At 40.7% G+C, this 19,992-nt stretch overlaps 1 protein-coding gene across 1 annotated transcript in view; it reads right to left on the bottom strand.

The window, feature by feature from the left end:
- The window catches only part of GPR158 (G protein-coupled receptor 158), a 317,004-nt gene that overhangs the window by 280,694 nt on the left and 16,318 nt on the right, over nt 1-19,992 (bottom strand). Inside the window, exon 2 of the mRNA XM_040992543.1 lies at nt 5,497-5,602. Within this exon, the coding sequence (XP_040848477.1) occupies nt 5,497-5,602 (106 nt within the window). The remainder of the gene's footprint in view (nt 1-5,496; nt 5,603-19,992) is intronic.

Raw genomic sequence — 19,992 nt, 5'->3', positions numbered from 1 at the left:
GACAAGTGAGTGTAAGTCAAAATTAAAAATAGACCTATGAAAAAAGTTCTCTAAACTTTGCTTGACTGATCTGTCACATTAGCAAACTACACTTGATATAGAAAAGAGTTTTCAAAAGAGGAAGATTAACTCCTGTTTTCTTTGGAATTATGTATTCAATTCTACCTCTTACATGCCAAAAGATATTCTTTCTTGCTATTTCAACCTGTTAAAAACTACACCTTTGAGATGCATTGACTTTTGTCTGCTGAAGTAGCAAGGAGTTAAGAACAGATTCTCACCAACAGATGCCACACAAAAAGATTGAGATGAAGGAACACAAACTTAGGGCAGCATCAAGCCACTACCCAAGTCAGCCACAGCACAGACACAGCACGCAGTAGCAACTCTGCAAGGAACAAGAAATCTGGTCCTCTCCGCAGTGAACAGCTAGGAGGTTCATTGTCATGCAAGGAGAAAATGGCACAACTTCTATTCATATTGAACTTTCTTATTTTAAAAAGAATGTATAAGAAATACATTAAGCTTTGCTAATAATGAAGATGTGGATTAACATGAATGTTTTCATTCGACAAGACCACACATCTGACAAGGCATCTGAGAATATTCTAGAGGGAATCTGGGAATTTCAGAAGCATTGACAAAGGCTACTTGGTCCCTCCATTTTCTTTCCACTTTGAATTTATTACCCTTGATAGCTGGTCATTTCGGTGGGTTTACAGAGCTGATTATTTGATGCTATGGGATATTTACAACTCTTATTAATGAGATGATCTATGACCCAGAAAATCTCCTCTGTCAAAATGAAGTTCTTATTTCAGGGCTTCAAGATGGATTCTGCTTTTTATTCTCTTACAAAGTCCAATTCTCCAAATATGCTGGCCTATGCTGAGATAACAAGTGGTGATCAACAGTGTATCTGTAGCAGGTATTAAAAACCAGCCCTGTCCAATGGCATAACACATAAAGCTGCTGCCTGTGGCACTGACATCCCATATAGATGCCTGTGCTTCACCCAGCTGTTTCACTTCCCATTCAGCTCCCTGTTAATGTACCTGGGAAAGCAACAGAAAACGGCCCACGTGTTTGGGCCCCTGCACCACGTAAGAGACTCAGATTGAAACTCCAGGGACTTTGGTCTGGCCCAGTCCCAGCTGCTGGGTCCACTTAGGGAGAAAACCAACAAATCACTCCCTCTCTGTCTCTTCTCTTCCTCTCTGTGTAATCTAACTCTGACTTTGAAATAAATTAATTTTAAAAAATCTATGCCAGTCCTCAAGGCAAAAGCAGCATTTTAGCAATCTATGAGATAATCTTTTGATGTGAGTATTTTAGAACTGGGTTGTTGAAACTGTTTTCAGTATTAAATGATTTCTATTGCTAAAAACTACAAATATTGACATAGATCTACACTCTAGACTTGAATATAATGCTTTTCAAATTTAATTTTTTAAAAAGTCCACAGAAAGAGATTCAGTGAATTTTAACTATCCCTTTAAAATATTAAGGATAATATTCTAATCTGTTTATAAGTACCAAATAAGATCAGGTAAGATGAAAAATTACCAGTTGGATTTCTGCAAAAATATTTGCAAAATTGACACACAGGCCTTACTAAAATTTATCAAACACAGCCAACAATTTATTTCTTCAGTTTGGATTGCTACATCTTTATGAAACATTTTTTTCAATGATGACAGATACTAAAACCAAATATAAAAATAAACTGAACTTAGACAAATCTGAGTCACTGTGTTACTAAGTATCAAGCTAAGATTTTCTGAAATGATGACTCATGATAGATTTGTTGCATTCTTGCTAAAAATCTTGTACAAGGTATGAATTGGTTAGACACATGGCTCTCACTAAAGATGTAACTATTTTTGTAAAATAATATAACTAGGAACATGTATGACGGCTCAATTGGATAATCTTCTGCCTGCACATACCAGGATCCCATGTGGGCTCCTGTTTGTGTCCTGGCTGCTTCATTTCCTCTCAGCTCCCTGCTTGTGGCCTGGGAAAGCAGTGGAAGATGGTACAAAGTCTTGGGACCCTGCACCCATGTGGGAGAGCCATAGATGGCTTTTGGCTCCTGGGTGTGTATTGTCTCAGCTTCAGCTATTGCAGCCATTTGGGGAGTGAACTAGTGGATGGGTGATCTCTCCCTCTTTTTCTGTCTTGCCTTCTGTCTGTAAATCCGCCTTTCAAATAAAATAATAAATCTTTTTTCTTTTTTCAATTTTTAGAGCAGAAGCAAAGCCAACGAATAGTTTTAGAGCAAAACTATTCATTCATTTTGTCCTTTAAATAAACTATTGTGTAGGAGGAAGTCTTGTGTACTCAAAACAAATATTTGCATGAAAAGGGGCAAGAATGAGACTGCTTTCAGAGACTGAAAGTATCAAGTCCATTTTTCAGGATTGTAGATCAATGAAAAAGTCAGCGAAAGCAGCCAGCTCATGGTGTTGATTTAGAAGTTACTAGGTTCCACAAAATACTTAGTGGGTTCCTCTGAAAATCTAAACTCAATCAGGAGTTATTTCCTTAAAATTAGTTTTCAGACCTTTCTAAAACTCTGTGAGATTTTTGTCCTTGGCCCCATACCTCTCAATGAAGTCCCTCATCAGATCTACTATTCTGATTTAACCCAGCCCTGCAGGCCGAAAAACTAGAAAACCTGAAACTTTGAGGTTTTTATTTTCCTCTACTCTTTATGCAGCAAGAACGTTAGACACTGACAAGATAAAAAACCCCACTTAAACCATGAGAAGTCTAAAGGTCTAATTGCATGAATATTCATAAATGCAGGACCTTGCATCCTACAAAATTGCCTTAAATACTTCCTTCTAATTGAGCCAATCCATAAGGTTGTCCTCATGGTTAGTAAATGAAGATGTATTAACAAAGAATAAAAGAAGGCTACCTTGGATCAGAGGTGCTCCCAAGCAAGAGCATCTTTTTTCTTTCTGATTTTTTATCCCCAATCAGCAAAAAGCTTCAGGTCACGTCAACATAGAGAAGAAACTGAAAGAGTCTTCCTTGTAACCAGTCCAAAGATAAGGTTTGGGCCTGTTGCAGATGCCTAGGTGACTGGCATCAAATAAAGGACCTTGAAGAAGCTCAAAGACAAGACTGTAAAAGGTACATGACTCCAATGGCTCTGAGAGCCAATTCCAGGACCCCAAAAAGCCCTACTCGTAACTCCAGTACCTGAGCAGGAATGGAGGTGGGATGGATTAAAACTCCAAGTCAAAATAGGCACTCTGGTGACGGAATCTCTTTCTACATTCTCAAACAAAATTCATAGAACTGGCTAACCATTGTCTCTTAGGGCGTTTTTCCAATAGAAATTCATTAAAATAAATTTTCCTTATAAAAATCCTCAAAGTTATACATTTCAATGTACTCTTTGTTAATCAGACTAGAGGATACTATTTTATTTTGAAACAAAACTTTAAAAAGATACAAAACCGGAACTAATAAAGGAACTAATAAACTAATAAAACTGCAACACAGAGAGAAGTTTCCAGACAGCATGACTATTGAGCTATTCAGGTGCACCACTGAAACAAGGTTCCACAGAAATGGGTACACAATCAATGCCCACCACTGAACACGTGCACAGAACAAAGTCCATTCCAAGGAAACAAAACGCTATGTGGCCATACATATGTATACGTCCTTGGTATGCACACAAAAACTGGACCAAAGACATCCACCAACGCGGTGGGTGAATTCCACATCTTCAACAAATACTGGAATCATCTGAGGGCAAGTAGAGGCTCAGAACTGTTCAAATCCTCAGGAACAAACAGGAAAAGGAAGCACAATACTGATCTTAACTATAGTGAATTATCAAGACAAAAACACACATATCACTGTGTGGGAGAACAGTCAACTGGCAGCTGTGTAGAGTTATACAAATAGTTGTAGGAATGTATTTGGATTTTTAGGGAAGTGGTATCATAAAGATATGAAATAGTCTCAAAGGGCAGGAGGGTGGGAGTGGGAGCTGAGCGAGGTGTGGGTGGCTGTGGAGAATGATGAAGTTATTTTGAGTTTGGAAGTGTAGGACCACCTGCACGGTGTGTGTCAGGGCACTGTGGTATATGCACATGGGAAACATGCACTGTGCACATGTCCCCACATACCTGTCCAGCTGTATACATGCTTGTGTGCATTCCTAGTTGATGACAGAGATCACTGTTCAATTTCCTTCTGATTTTAAATTTCTCACCTTAGACTCACATAATTGTGCACTATGTGCAATGCCTTACACAAACAGCAAGAATTCAAAGATGTAGATTGTTATGTAAGGGGCAATAACCCCTTCTATTTTAAGTAAATCAAGCTGAATTTCCTCACAAACTCATGGAATCAGTGGTGAGTGAGCAGTGGATCCAGTCAAGTTCAGACACTGAGAAATCTTGGAGAACTTTATTTGGGGTGTAAGGAATCATAGTTCAGAAGACACCTAAATGAGCATTGGGAAGGAGACAGAGAGCATGGGCATTTAGGTGGGCAACAAGAGCTCACTGACCCATTGAAAGCCGGTAAAGAATTTCCTCAGGTGAAAATTCTATTTGAGAAAGAGGAAGAGCAGGGATTGTGCATGATTGTTCCAAGAAACAAATAAGAGTATATATAAAATGCCCAGAAAACAAGGATCCCATAGCCTTCAAGGATCCCACTGAACCTGCATCTGGAGTGTCTAAACACAATATGATTACTTAGTCATTGCAGATGACTATATTCAAAGAGTGACAGTGATAAAGGGTTCAAACCTAGTTCCTTCTGTTTTCAAAGAGCCTCCATAATGAAGGTCAGGAACTTCACCGTACATCTATCGTATAATAGAACTCACTCAATGGGACCTCAGAATTGGAATCCTGAAGGGCCCCACTCATTTGGAAATGATAAAGGACATGTGACAATCTCATTTTCAGAAGCATGATCCTTATTAACTGGAGACTCTTGAATCAAGCAGGGATAGAAGACAAAAACTGGAAAAACACACACAAACATACATAATTGTCTACCAGGCCCTGGTGTGGTAGTTTTCAAGTTTTCCCTCCATATCATTTCCACTACTTCTCTAGCAGATGGCCATGCATCTGAGCAAATACCGCCAACGTTTCAAGAAGCAACCAGATTCACACAAATGTGCCTAATGTGGCTGACCCTCCTGGGACTGCTTTCTCACTTCATGGTTATTTTAAATTTCCAGTCCACTTCAAAGAATCGGGTCAGCCTTAATTAAGGACATAACTTCAGGCATAATTTTAGCTTTGGTCTGCTCATAGTTCCCACATGAACAGCTGAGGGGACTTATTTTCTATTCCTCTTTCGAATCTTTTGGCAGCACAGAGACCAGAATAGATGTTTTTTCCCCTAGGAAAGCACCTTTGGTGCATTTACCACACAGACATGACCTATTTCTAAGTGGGACTTTGCTGAGCCCGATTTCCGAGCTTCTACCTTCCGCATTCTTACCTCTGAGTTGTTCAGGTGGCATTTATGAGTTCCTGAAAACCAGCCATCATTTGAGCACTGGTCAATATCCACTGTTTGAAGATTTATGTCAATTTTCATGACACCCCTAAAAATACAGAAAGATAGGGAACAAATTAATCTGAGCCTTTACAATAGCTAACTGTGACATCTATGCTGCGAATCAGACCAATCTGTACAGAGAATGCACTCAGATTTTTCCAACTGCCCGCTTACATTCAACTAAAGTACACCAAATGAAAACACACAGCACGATAACATCATTATTAGTTTTAGAGAAGTCTTAAAAGCAGAAAAGCATTTACAATCCTCCATCTTCATCTCCTCCTGGAATGCCTGGTAAGTAACAGGTGTTCCACAAATAGTTGTTGATTGACTTGAACTACAGACAATATGGCTCTGGATATGGCAAAAAACAACTTAGGAAAACTCGGTTCTGAAATACCACCTACTCCCAATGCTGCTTTTTATTAGAGTACATTAAAAAGGAAAAATAAACCTTCATCCTTTTTTCCTCACTTATGTCAGGGCCACGGTGGGGGAGAACACGAGGTTGGCCAGAGACACCAGTACCTCTGAGCACCTCTTCTGTCTCACCTTCTAGAACCATGACCTGAAACAGCACTTTGGCTTATCCCGTGGTCTACACCAAGGACAGGCACATGCAACATCTGCAGAAAACGATGATAAAGTGTTTTTCTCAGAATCTGAAAATAAAAACACTGCATCTCACATGGTCATCTGAGAGGCGTCATTGAAAGAGAGAACCCACGAATTCATCGCTGAAACTGAATTTTTCAAGGAGACTCTAAATTTGTCTAGAATGGCCCCATTTTCTCCAACCAGCTCCCTGCCTTTACCTAATATCTGTCTTGCACTGAACTGCCATGCCTGGACGACTCTACTGAAACAAATATTTTGTATCATGGACCTTGATCAAATATATATATATCAAATATATATATATCAAATATCAAATATATATATATCATATATATATATCACCATATCAAATATATATCAAATATATATGTGTGTGTGTGTGTGTACATATACATATATATGTACATATACATATATATTTTAAGCCCTGGGACATAGCATAGAAAAGTAATCTTCCCTTGCAGCTCTAGTATCCTTATGGACAATCAATTCAAATCTAGCTGCTCCATTTCCCATCTAGCTCCATGCTAATAGCCTGGGAAAGCAGCAGAAGATGATGACTCAAATTCATTGGTTCCTGCACATATGCGGGAGAGCTGAAAGAAACTCCAGGCTCCTAAGTTGAGAGGACCACTCCTGGCCTTTGCGGATATTTGGCGGGGTGGTGAAAAAAACAGATAGAAGACTCTGTCTCTTTCCAGCTCTCCTTTCTACGTAATTCTGCCTTACGCAGAAATAAAAAGTAAATAAATAAAAAGCAAATAAATCTTTAAACACACACAATGCACAACACATTCCAAAAGTCCCACACCCTCAACTTAAAATTATATTCATTATATTAAACACACAAAACATATAAATAGACCCCAAACACTTATTTCATAGTTCTTGTGGCTATAAAATGCATCCATGTATTGTCAAATAAATGCAAGCAAAATGACAAAATTAACAATCATTAAAATAAAAATATTTAGAAAAAAAACAATGAGTGACCAATAGTGTAGCACAGTGAGCTAAGCTGCCATGTGCAATGCTGACATCCCATATTGGAGCGTCAGCTCCAACAAGACCCTACTTCTCTGCTCCAGGTCCAGCTCCCTGCTGATACACCTGAGAAAACAGTGGGAGGACAGCCCCAGTTCTTGGAACCCTGCCCACATGGGAACCCAGAGAGAGCTCCCGACTTTTGCCTAGACTTTCCACATCCATCCCACCCATTCGGACAGGGAAGCAGTAGATTGAAGACCTCTCTTCTCTGTCACTTTTCCCTTCAAATAAATTAAACGCATACATCTTATGGGGGAAAAATAACAATTATACTTGGGCAAAAGTAAATCACCTCTCAAAAAAGGAATTTGTTCATTTTATTTTACTATGCTATGTAACTCACTTTTAAATGTTCTCATTTTTTAACTAATGTGAAGTTTTCCAATAGAGTGATTTAGTATTACTTAGTGACTCAGTGTCACAAATCACTTGATTTCCTGGTCCAGCTCTGTGCTGTTTTCTAAATTGTGACAAAGTACAAAGTACAAAGGAGCCACAAATATAAACAGACACTAAGACAAGGAACCCTCCTGCCAGCTTTTGTTTACCTAGCTAACTCAGAGTGTGTTTAATTTCTCAATTATGGAGGTGGAAACCCCAAAATTATCACAGAAAGCAGGTTCAGTCCTTCTGCATGCCAGAACCTGTTATGTAGCATATGACTACGACGAGCTGTAATGCCATTAAACAAAGATTCCTGTGATGGATAACCGGATTCCCAAGTACCTAATGCCTTAATCCAACGCACTCCTTTGCTCTTTCAATCAATATCCACTGTCCAATTCGTGCATGTCACTGTTAGGCTGTGCAGCAGAGGATTCAAGGCAAACCATGCGGACGTTTCCTCAAGGAACACAAAAAGGTATAAGGTATGTTTTAAAGTGTAAAACGTTTAATGGGTAATGAAATTTGAAAATCTGTCCCTCGGGGTAAAGTCGTGATGACTGATGGAAACAGTGATTTGCTGACTGCCCTCACTCCATGATTTTCAGGAGAACCACGATCTATCCACGTAACACATGCTAATTACAGCAGTCGCCTTGTGCTTCTGCTTTGTATTCTAAAAACCAACATATCCATCCTATAAATATTTGCTGAATGTCTACTATAAACCAGAGTTGTTCTTGGCATTTGAAATGCATTAGTAAGCAGGGGGAAAAAAATCTGGTTCATGGAATTGAAGTATAGTAAAAGACATACAAGTTATGGTTACAATAAATAGGTAAATAATACCACTGCAGGCAGGTAAGAAGGTGAAAGCAGGAGAACAGATTAAACATGTTTAAGGAGTGGTCAGAAGGAACTTCCCTGGGGTAACATTTCTAACTCAGTACTCTATGAAGCACATAATTACAGGGTCCCTGTTTCACAGCAATTAAGACAACACTTGAGCCACCCATCCCCATATTGGAGAGGCTGGTTTATGACACAGCTCTGCCCAACTTCCTGCCAATACCATCTAGGACACAACAGAGGATGGCCTAAGTACCTGGATCCCTGCCAGCCCGCGGGGGAGACCCAGATGGATTTCTGGGATCTTGGCTTCAGCCTGGCCCACCTCTGGCTGGTCCAACATTTCTGTCTTGCTCCACCTTTCAAATAAAATGAAAATAAACTATGCATAAAATTTTGGGTTTTTTTTCTAAGCTATAATTCAAGAAGTTTATATTCATATCTTAAATCACCAGACCACTGCTGTCCATGGCAGTTGGCTATTCTTTTTTGAACAGCTCACTTAGAAAATACTCTCAAGTAGCAGACCAATCAAAAAACACATTTCTTTTTCCCCCATTGCTGTCCCTAACAAGTTTACTTAGACCTAGACTGGGTCTCTCTCTCTCTCTCTCTCTCTCTCTCTCTCTCTCTCTCTCTCTCTCTCTTCCTCTCTCCCTCTCTCTCTCTCTAAGGTTTATTTCTTTTACTTGAAAGTCAGCATTACAAAAGGGAGAGAGAAAGAAAAACAGATCTTCCATTTGCTGGTTCATTGCCCAAATGGCCGCAATGGCCCTAGCTGGGCTAGCCCCAGAGCCAGCAGCCAGGAGTTTCCCACATGAGTGCATCGGGCCAAGGCTTTGGGCCATACTCTGCTGCTTTCCCAGACACATTAGCAGAGAGCTGGATGGAAAGTGGAGCAGCTTGGGCCCAGAACCCATAGGAAACTTTGTGCTCCCTCAGGACCTCAAATACTTTGGGGTCCCTTTCCTGGAGAAAATGGACTTGAGAAATAGGGATTTTCATGGCTAGAAGAGTTTGTCCCTTAATGCCAAGTTCATCTATGGAAACCAAAAAGGGCAGATGGCCTTTTAACCTGCCCAAGTAATGAGGGAGCTAAGCCAGGCCCAGCTGGGGCAGGGGCACTGACTCATCCTCATTAGAGCCTCCCTTGCTCATCCTTGGTGCGAAGGACATACAAGGCCCTCTAGGGAGGACGCCAGACACTTCACATGCCTAACTGGAGAATTCGTGGGTTACACTAGGCTGGAGACACAGAAACACCCTCCTGGTGGTGAACACTACAGTATCCCATCCATAAGGGCACCTAGGTCCCCACATTCAGGCGCACCCTGGAGAGACAAACACACACTCCCTGCTTCCCCTGGAGCCAGGGGCTCTCGAAGATACAGCTCTCTTGTCAAATAAGCGCAGGTGCCTCTGTTAAGCTCCAAGAGAGTGGGAGTGGCTGCTCTGGGATGGCCTCCAGGGAGCAAGATGAGGGGAAGCTGACAAGTGGGTGGTGGGAGAAGGCAGGTAAGGTAGCCTCCAGAGACTATAAGACACAGCAGACAAAGCAACTGGGCCCCTCCCAAGCTCATGGGGGCCCAGTTTTGTCACAGGCCAGCAGCTGTCTCTGCTTGTCATCAAACAAGATGAACCTATGTGACCAAATAGGTAGACACTAGAATTAGTAGACAGGCTATCAGGCAGGTGTAGCGTTAGTCACAGGACACAGAAATCATTTTGCTATCACATGCACAGAATATTGACCAAAACTTTATTCAGAATAAACCAGATTGCACTTCAAAGGGAACCTTTAATTCCAAGATCTCCACAGTGTACTCTGTTGTTCATATTGCATCACTATTATAAGTTTTCTTAAATCATGGTATGTTTGGGGAAATAGAGATAAATTCCATAGACTAAAAAAGATATAGAATTGAATACTAGGGCCTGGCGACATGGCCTAGCGGCTAAAGTCCTTGCCTTGAACGCACCAGGATCCCATATGGGTGCCGGTTCTAATCCCGGCAGCTCCACTTCCCATCCAGCTCCCTGCTTGTGGCCTGGGAAAGCGGTCGGGTACGGCCCAAAGCCTGGGGACTCTGCACCCGTATGGGATACCCAGAAGAGGTTCCTGGATCCTGGCTTCCGATCGGCATAGCATAGGCCATTGCACTTACATGGGGAGTGGATCATCGGACAGAAGATCTTCTCTCTGTCTCTCCTCTCTGTGTATCTGACTTTCCAACAAATAAATAAACCTTAAAAAAAAATACAGCTGTAGGAAAAAAAATTTAAAAAAAAAAGAATTGAATACTAGTGAAAACACAAGAAAAACACCATGGAATACTGCTAACGTCAAAGTAAATTCACTGGGGCCGGCACTTACAATGCCAACTTCCAATACAGGAGTCCTAATTCTAGTTCCAGAGAATCCATTTCCAATCTATCTCCTTGTCAACGTGCCTGAGATGGCAGCAGATGTTGCCCCAAGTGCTTGGGTCCCCACCACCCATCTATGACACCAGGATGGAATTCCTGGTTCCTGGCTGTGGCCTGGCCCAGCCATGGCCCATGGCTATTGTGGCCCTTTGGGGAGTAAACCAGAAAATGGAATTTCTCTTTTTTCCCTCCATCCTTCCTTTTTCCCTCCCTTCTTCCTTTTATCTCTCTCTCCCTTTTTCTTTCTCTCTGACAGTCTGCCTTTCAAGTAAAAAAAATTAAAATAAGTCCATTTGCTGTTTAAATATATTTATCAGTAAATAATATCTTTTAAATCTTAAACATTTAATTCAAGAAAGTAGAATATCACAGAAAATTTAAAAATTTGAATGCATATCAAAGTGCAGAAGCCAATGGAATGAAGAACAGCACAATAAAAGGGAGCAAAATAACAAAGCGAAAATCAGTTCTTTAAAAACACATCAACCACTAATATCTTTGTTTCTAACTCTCATATTGTAATAAAAATAGGTGAGAATTCCTTGGAATAATGACTAATCCCAGGCCTGCACAGGAAAAATATAAGATATTCATCATCTCATAGTGTCAAAAAAAAAAAATAGGCATGTCCAAAGGACACAGGAGCCAACATAAGAGTTCCCCATTTCCAATGTGGAGCCAAATGATAACATTGGATTGGAATTCAGAATGTAAGTCTATGTAAGTCCATATATGAGGATTAAATTAAAGAGGAAAAGGGGACAACTTTTTCTTAAAGAAGAACATCAGTTGGTTAAAAAAAAAAAAAAGGAATGGGGAAATAAAGTCATGACTAGAACACCAAGGTAACTTTTACAGGCATGGCTTCATAATGAATCCCAGTAATGGGAAAAACTTCAAGGAGTTCTCAGATCCCTTGAGCGACCCCAAAGTCTCTATCCCCAAACACTCCTTACTGTAGTCATCTTAACGTGGATCCCAAAGTTAGGGAATGGAAGTTACTTCACTTCCCCTTGAGCGTGGGCTTACTTTGGTGAACAACTTCTAACGAATAAAGAATAGAAGAGGGTGAATACTAACTTCAGAATGAAGAAACCTGGCCAACTTGATGCTAAGCAAGTGATTAAAGTTGACATCATCAACAATATCCAGATACCAGGTATGTCCAATATGATGCAATGAGAAAGACTGCACTGCATCCTACCATTGTATCCTTCCCCAAAGTCTGTAACCCAGTCTTATCATAAGAAACAAGATCCAAACTGGAGGGCATTCAATAAAGCATCTGATCAGGACCTTTCAAAAGCACCAACACCGGGTTGACAACATAGGAGAACATCTTCAAAAGACAGATGAGAGGAGACTAAAGACACACGACGATGAAATGTGAGGTGATGGATCAGTTTACAAGGATGTCACGACAAAATCCCTCACACTAGATGACTCAAATAATAGAGCTTTCCCATACTTTAGGCTAAAAGTACAACATAAGGCTGTCAACAGGGACGGTTTCGTTTCATTATCATTATTATTATTTGTTATTATTTTATGATTGTGTTTGCTTAAAATGTAGAGAGACAGAAATCTCCCATTCCTTGGTTTACTCCCCAAATGACCATGTCAAAGCCAGGAACCAGGAACTCCATCTGGGTCTCTCACATAGGTAAAGGAACTCAAGTATGTGAGCCATCAGCTGCTGCCTCCCATTGTGCACATTACAGGAAGCTGAATGAGACCTGAGAAGCTCTAATATGGAAGGCAGATGCATCGATGTAACAAGCCATTTCTTAACCACTAATGCCAAATGCCTGAACCATTGTGGGTTTTCTTCTGAGCATCTCCTTCATGTGGACTTGCTCCGTGCTTTTCCCTGCCGATTTCTTGTAAGAATGTCAGTACTAGGGCCCGGCGCGATGGCGTGTGGTTAAGGTCCTCACCTTGCATGCCCAGGATCCCATATGGGCGCCGGTTCTAATCCCAGTAGCCCCGCTTCCCATCCAGCTCCCTGCCTGGGGCCCGGAAAGGCAGTTGAGGACGGCCCAAAGCTTTGGGACCCTGCACCCGCGTGGGAGACCCGGAAGAGGCTCCTGGCTTCAGACCGGCATAGCATCGGCTGTTGCGCTCACTTGGGGCTCACTTGGGGAGTGAATCATTGGAGGGAAGATCTTCCTCGCTGTCTCTCCTCTCTGTATATCCGCCTTTCCAACAAAAATAAAATAAATCTTTAAAAAAAAATGTCAGTACTGTGGATTATGGTCCGCTGTAATGCTCCCATTTAACATAACCACCTGTAAAGATGGTATCTCCAAATGAAATCACATTGTAACACTCAGGTTTAGAACCTCAGCCACCAAGTTATGAAAGAATATCACTCAGCTTATAATACATGATATCCTGCTTTAGGTACTGGGGGGGAAATGGACATTAATACAAAAGCTGAGGAAATCTGAATAGTGTGTTGTTTAGTTGGTAGTGTTGTACTAATCATTAGTTACTTAGTGTTGATTATTTTACCATGGTAGGTCAGATGAATTATTACAGAAAACTAGGCAAAGACTATATGAGAACTTTCTTTATGAAATTTACTAATCTGAAACGCTACAATTACTTCAAAATCGTTGAAAGCTTTCTGGTTATACTGAAAACTGGCTCTTTCATAAAGACCACTCCAAAAATTAAAGAGAATATTTGCAGTCAAAAACATGCCCATAAACAATACTTAGGGAGGGCAGCTCAGTAGCCTGGTGGCTAAAGTCCTTGCTTTGAATGCTTCAGGATCCCATATGGACACCAGTTCATATCCCAGCTGCTCTACTTCCCTTCCAGTTCCCTGCTTGTGGCCTGAGAAAGCAGTGGAGGATGAACGAAAGCCTTGGGACTCTGCACTCACGTGGTAGACATGAAGAAGCTCTTGGCTCCTGCAAGATCTAGGTGTAAGTCCTGACTTCCTAAAAAGAACACCAAAAGCAATAGCAATCAAGACCAAGACAAATAAATGGGACTACATCAAACTAAGAAGCTTCTGTACAGCAAGGGAAACAATCAACAAAATAAAAAACAACCCACAGAATGGGAAAAGATCTTTGCACACTACATACGCAACAGAGGGCTAATCTCCAGAATATACAAAGATCTCCAGAACAATCAAAACACCAAAACAAACCACTCAAAAAATTGGCATGGGAAATGGGCAAACAATTCACAAAGGAACAAACCCAAATGGCAAACAAACATATGAAAAAGTGCTCAAGTTCCCTGGCAATAAGGGAAATCCAAAGTAAGACAACAATGAGGTACCACCTAACACCAGTAAGAATGGTTCACATATACAAAACCACCAACAACACTTGTTGGCGAGGATGTGGGGAAAAGGGAACCCTATTCCACTGCTGGTGGGACTGCAGGTTGGTACAGCCTCTATGGAAATCAGTATGGAGAACACTCAAACAACTGAAAATCTGCATACCATATGATCCAGCAATAGCACTCCTAGGAATATATCCAAAACACTTGTCACACGAGAAACCAACATGCACCCCTATATTCACAGCAGCACAATCAATAATTGCAAAAACTTGGAAGCAACCGAAATGCCCATCAACAGAAGACTGGGTAAGAAAGCTGTGGTTCATTTACTCCATGGAATACTACTCAGCTATCAAAAAAAAAAATGCAGTTCTTTGTGGCCAAATGGGCCCAATTAAAAACCATTATGCTAAGGGAAATGAGCCAATCCCAAAAGGTTGAATACCACATGTTTGCCTTAATTTAACATAAAATGATGTCAATCTGAAAAATAGTACCTGTAAATTGTAATACTATTTCAACCTCAAATAGCCTGTATCAAATGCAATGATATTGTGATATAACCAATGAACCAACAGCCAATGTGAGTCAGCCTGCCTATGACCTCCATCAAAGAATTGTTAAACAAATTATAATTTTAAGACCCTATGCGACTCGGAAATGCGGCAGGAGGGCAGAGAAGTCTTCCATCTCCTTAGAGTATATGAGGATGACGTGAAGTATAACCCATCAAGAACAAAACAGGTAACTCATAGACAAGAGACTCGAATCAACATTAGACACTAGTAAAACTACAAAGACATATTGGGGGGAGGGGGTGAGTCAAGAGTGATCCTGGCAACCTCTTAACAGGAGGTCATATGCACAGAGCGGGGTGAGGACCCCAGAGTGGAGCAGTGGACAGGAGGAGGCTTGTATCCCAACCCTGGAGACCCCTGGATCTACATGAAGGACTATCAGTACTGGCACCAAGGACTAAATTGCAACTGCCAAAGAGACCAGTGGGAATTGGAATGCTTTCGGAGGCCGAGGACTCTGAGGTTACCCACACCCACTGGGATTTCCCACATGGGATGGAAGAAGCCCAAATCCTTCCTCACAGGATCCAAGGTCATCGGAACAACAGCTAGGAGCCCTGAGCAGTCCATAGGTACAGAAGAACAGCAAACTTCCTTCGGGACTTGGGAGAGGAGCTTCCTCTGGTCCTTACTTAGTTCCAACTTTGGATCCCCACCCTCTCTGGCAATGACCATCAGGGTCGCTCCGGAGCCCCCCCCAAAACAAACAAACAAAATCAGAATAGACAGAGAACAACAAGGAAAGCTTAGAACCAGACAGGAAATGGTCAGAGTGAATCACATATACCTTACTAGGTAGGACACAGAGATTAGATACTCCTCACTGGGGAATGGAAGATTTCTCTGCACACCCCTCCTAAAATAGTTCTATACCTCAACTATTGACATATGCCGTGCTAGAGTTATAACCCAGTTTAGACTATCTTAAAATCTGCCAAGTTCAGTAAAATTATGCTTCAACACTATGGACTGCTAAATACTAAAATGAGGATAGACACGAGATAGCTGAATAGTACCCTGTAGACATTTTAAGGTGTATAGAAGCTGGTTGTATACAAACTAATATCAAAATGTCAATGATGTAGTCACAGGATGTGGTTAAGAACTTGCATCTTGACATTAGTTACTCAATACCATGACAATTAATTCTATAATGTTGTAAATTGTCGTTGATGTTAACTTGGGGCTTTTAATTGATCAGGATGATATTCTGCCAGCTCTACCTTAAGACCAGAGATGTTCTCCCCAAGAAACCATTGAATGTATCTGGACAATTAGATGCTGGACTCTTTGCTTGGTATATGCTTGCAATGAAAGAATATCAACTGATTTTGAACTGTAATACTGCAACAAGGTGGAGGAATCCACCTGTAGGGGGAGGGGATGGAGGAATCCCAGAACCTATGAAACTGTGTCACATAATACAATGTAATTAATAATAATAATAATAATAAAGAATGAAAAAATGTAGAAGATTCTAGATTCCTATTCCAGTGTCTGTAACTTTCAAATAGTCTTGTTTGGGTATCTTCCTCACTCTCTCATCCTGAGAAATCACAGTTCACACAACATCCAGCACCTCTCTCACTGAGCTCAAACCCACAACCACAAGAAGTGACAGAAAATAATGGGAAGCTCAACACACCGTGCATGACCTTACTGCTGAAAGACTGCTCCCTTGCTTAGCAGATATCTGGATCATTTCAAAAGGATGCTAACTTTCCCTTGAATAGAACTAATATATGCACCACAAGCCACTAAGTGAACTAAGACACATATCAAGATACCAGACGACCTTTGGGTGCCAAATATTGAGATAAAAGATGATGTCAACACTCAATCACCACTTTACATACCTGTAACACCTTACACTTATAAATAACTTTCTGGAAAGAACCCAAAAAGGAAGTGATATCTTAGTTTTAGAGGTAAAGAAGAAACTTCCCAGAAGATATTTATCTGAAAATATTCAGCTCCTAAATGTTAGATAAGGAACTTGAACCCAGAACTTGATTTCAAGTCTATTAATGATTCTTTGGATCACAACTAGTTCATTGAGTATGTTCAATAGAAACAATTTTAGTATCAATATTCCAGAATACTCTATAAATGAACAGATATACGCGCGCGTGTGTGTATATGCTAGGTAGTGTTGTAGATGGTATGCATAAAACTTTATGGTCTAATGGGAATTTTTAAACACAAAAGTAAAGATACAAGTTTTGCATTCATTCACCAAAAAGCACATTAAGCAGTAGGTGTGCTAGTTACAACGTTAGATTAAATGGGGCAGGTAATCAGTGTGGCACTAGAAGGGTGTAGTCAGTCTTACAAGTACTCCTGAATTAACTTGGTCTCTATGTTCTTTTCACCTCTCCAATAAGACACTGGGCTGGAACTATCATCTTTAAGAGTGGTCAATCCAAGAGGCAGATAGAGCTCATTAAAGGTTTTGCCTTATAAGAGGAGGAGATACAGTTGTACGCAGATCTAACATAGTGATCCCTAAGTAAGAAGAAAAAGAAGAAATGAAGTTTATATGTTACACATGAAAAAGTAAGAAAGCTGCCTAACCAGAGCAGAGAGTGACTTGCTCTACTACATCATGTCCTCTAAGCAATTCAACAGCCATGGACCCAGTCTGCAGGAGTAACGATGGGTTAATTAACCTACATCTTAACACAGTGAACGCAAATTTTAGATCAACCTAACTTGATGTTCTTGTTGCCAACAACATGCTACAGAAGCCCAATGTGTCTCTCTTACTTTTCAGTACCCCATCCTCCCCCCCAACACACACACAGAGTTTCCCATAGGACCAAGTCTCAATGCTGAGAACAATGGTGCCACAGGTAAAATCATCGGCAGGAAACAAGTCATGTGTACCAGTAGAGTATACAGGGTGTGAATTTTGCTTCTTTCTTTTCAAAAGCCTCTTGAGTACAATCATTTCTCAAAGGTCCATCATACTGAAAGGTTCTGCTTTCCACTATTTCTCCTCTCGCAATTACAGCACACTCATTAGGAGACAAAATTTTCTCTTTTCCAAGTATTTCCATTTCTTAATGCAGCATTTGCTAAAACCAAAGCAAAGGCAGGAAAAATGACCTGTGAAAGTTCACCACAGAAGTGCGTCCGAAGACCATTAATAACTTAGCATAAAGGAACGTGAAAAATCTCTCAAAACAACAGTTACTAAACCCAGCCAATAATAAACTATGTGACTAATGAGCAAAGTAAATGTATTCTATAAATACTGCCCCATACAACTGAATATACCAGGTAGTAAACATTTTAAATTTCCACAATGGTTTGTTTCTTCCAATTCTCAAAGTGCACTTAAGACTCAGAGAGTCTTCTTCAAAAGGGTCTATGGAAAATGTGCATTGTGAAAGAAAACCTTAGGCATGGATTTCAAACTAGTTCTACACCAAAATAAATATATCGTTCCATTCCCTTTTTCATGAATTTTTAAAGTCCCCTCCTTGCCAAAGGGACCTGATGGAGAAAGGCAAGTATCACGAACTTCCCTTCAAGATATTCCTGGCTATGCTGAGAGTCAGCAAGAAAGAGTCCATCTATTTGTTTGCTCCCTAAGTGGCCACAATGGCCAGAGCTAGGCCAGTCCAAAGCCAAAAGCCAGGAGCTTCCTCCAGGTCTCCCAAGTGGGTGCAAGGGCCAAAGGCCTTGAGCCATCTTATACTGCTTTCCCAAGCCATATGCAGGAAGTTGGATCAGAAATGGAGCAGCCAAAGCACCAACCAGTGCCTGTACGGGATGCCAGCACCTACAGACAGAGGATTAGCTTGCTACATTACCACATTGGCCCCAAGAACCTTATTTTTAATATGTTATACATTTTCTAACATGTACATTTATAACAAAACATACGTACTGATATGCTATTAGTGATTTTCTATGAGTGTTAAGACTGCAGAAAATTGGGCCTGGTGTTGTAGCCTAGCAGCCAAACTCTTCACCTTACATGCACTGGGATCCCATATGGTTGCTGGATCTAATCCCAGCAGCCTCACTTCCCATCCAGATTCCTGCTTGTGACCTAGGAAGTCAAGGATGGCCTAAAGCCTTGGGACCCTGCATCCACGTGGTAGACCTAGAAGAGGAGGCTCCGGGCTCCTGACTTTGGAGAGGTGCAGCTCTGGCCATTGTGGCCGCTTGGGGAATGGATCATCAGATGGAAGATCTTCCTCTCTGTCCCTCCTCCTCTCTGTATATCTGACTTTCTAATAAAAATTTAAAAAAATATATTGTGGATAATTAGAATTTTTTCCTATTGGTTGATAATTCTATTCTGAGATTTCTATGTAGATACTTACTTTATTATACAAAAAAAGTTATCATTTAAAACTAGAGAGAAACTATTTCACGCATTGAAAGTGAACAATAAGAGGTATTACAACTTTCCAAATCTGCTTTCTTTTACCAACCAACCAGTTCTTTCTCATCTTTAATCAAACCTTTCTTAAAAAAAAAAAAAAAATCCTTGGATATTTAAGAATCCGCCCACAAGCCCAGGATGGACCTTTTCTGTCTGTCCAACTAAGCGTATTTGATAGAGCTCAGGGCAGGAAAGCAAATAATTGTGTCTAAAACGAAAGGCTCATAGTCTAAATCTCAACAACCTGATTACAACTATTTTTAGCATATTGCCTTAGAACAAACAGCAGGGATGAAACGTCAATGGCATAATAGCTCAAGTGGCTTTGTCATCGTGATGTCAAGCTGCATCTAACAACGCTGGGGAACTTCCGGCCCAGGCCCTACAAGGTCTGCAACATCATTAGTTCTGGTCCTTGTCCAAGGCAGCTGCAGGTGGGGGCTAGAAAGTCAACACACCTGTAGCAGGTTAAGTTCTAAGTTGCTAATTTTGTATGATTTGAAAATTATGTTATAGAGACCCAAATGGCCCCCTGACAAAAAAAAAATAGTCTCCTGATCCCTCCACAGAGCTTAAATGAACCCCATTCATTGTCAGGGGGCTTAATTTGCAAGCACATTTATTCAAAATATAGACCATCTGACAGCGAGGTAGAGTTGATCTGTTGAAGAGTAAATGGGATTTCACAGTAAACGCTTTGTTTTCTCCTCGCCGCTCTATGCTGATCAACTACGCAGCTTTAAAGTCCTAACCCCACTCAGCCTCAGACCTTCCTTCAAAGCAGCAATCAGCATTGTCTGATGATTTACAAGGCCAAATTTAAGA

This window comes from Ochotona curzoniae, unplaced genomic scaffold (genome assembly GCF_017591425.1).
Source record: "Ochotona curzoniae isolate NIBS_2020 unplaced genomic scaffold, NIBS_Ocur_1.0 contig_78, whole genome shotgun sequence".
In the NCBI taxonomy this organism is placed as follows: Eukaryota; Metazoa; Chordata; class Mammalia; order Lagomorpha; family Ochotonidae; genus Ochotona; species Ochotona curzoniae.
Note: the sequence above shows the minus strand (reverse complement) of the source record. Positions and strands in the feature narration are given on the sequence as shown.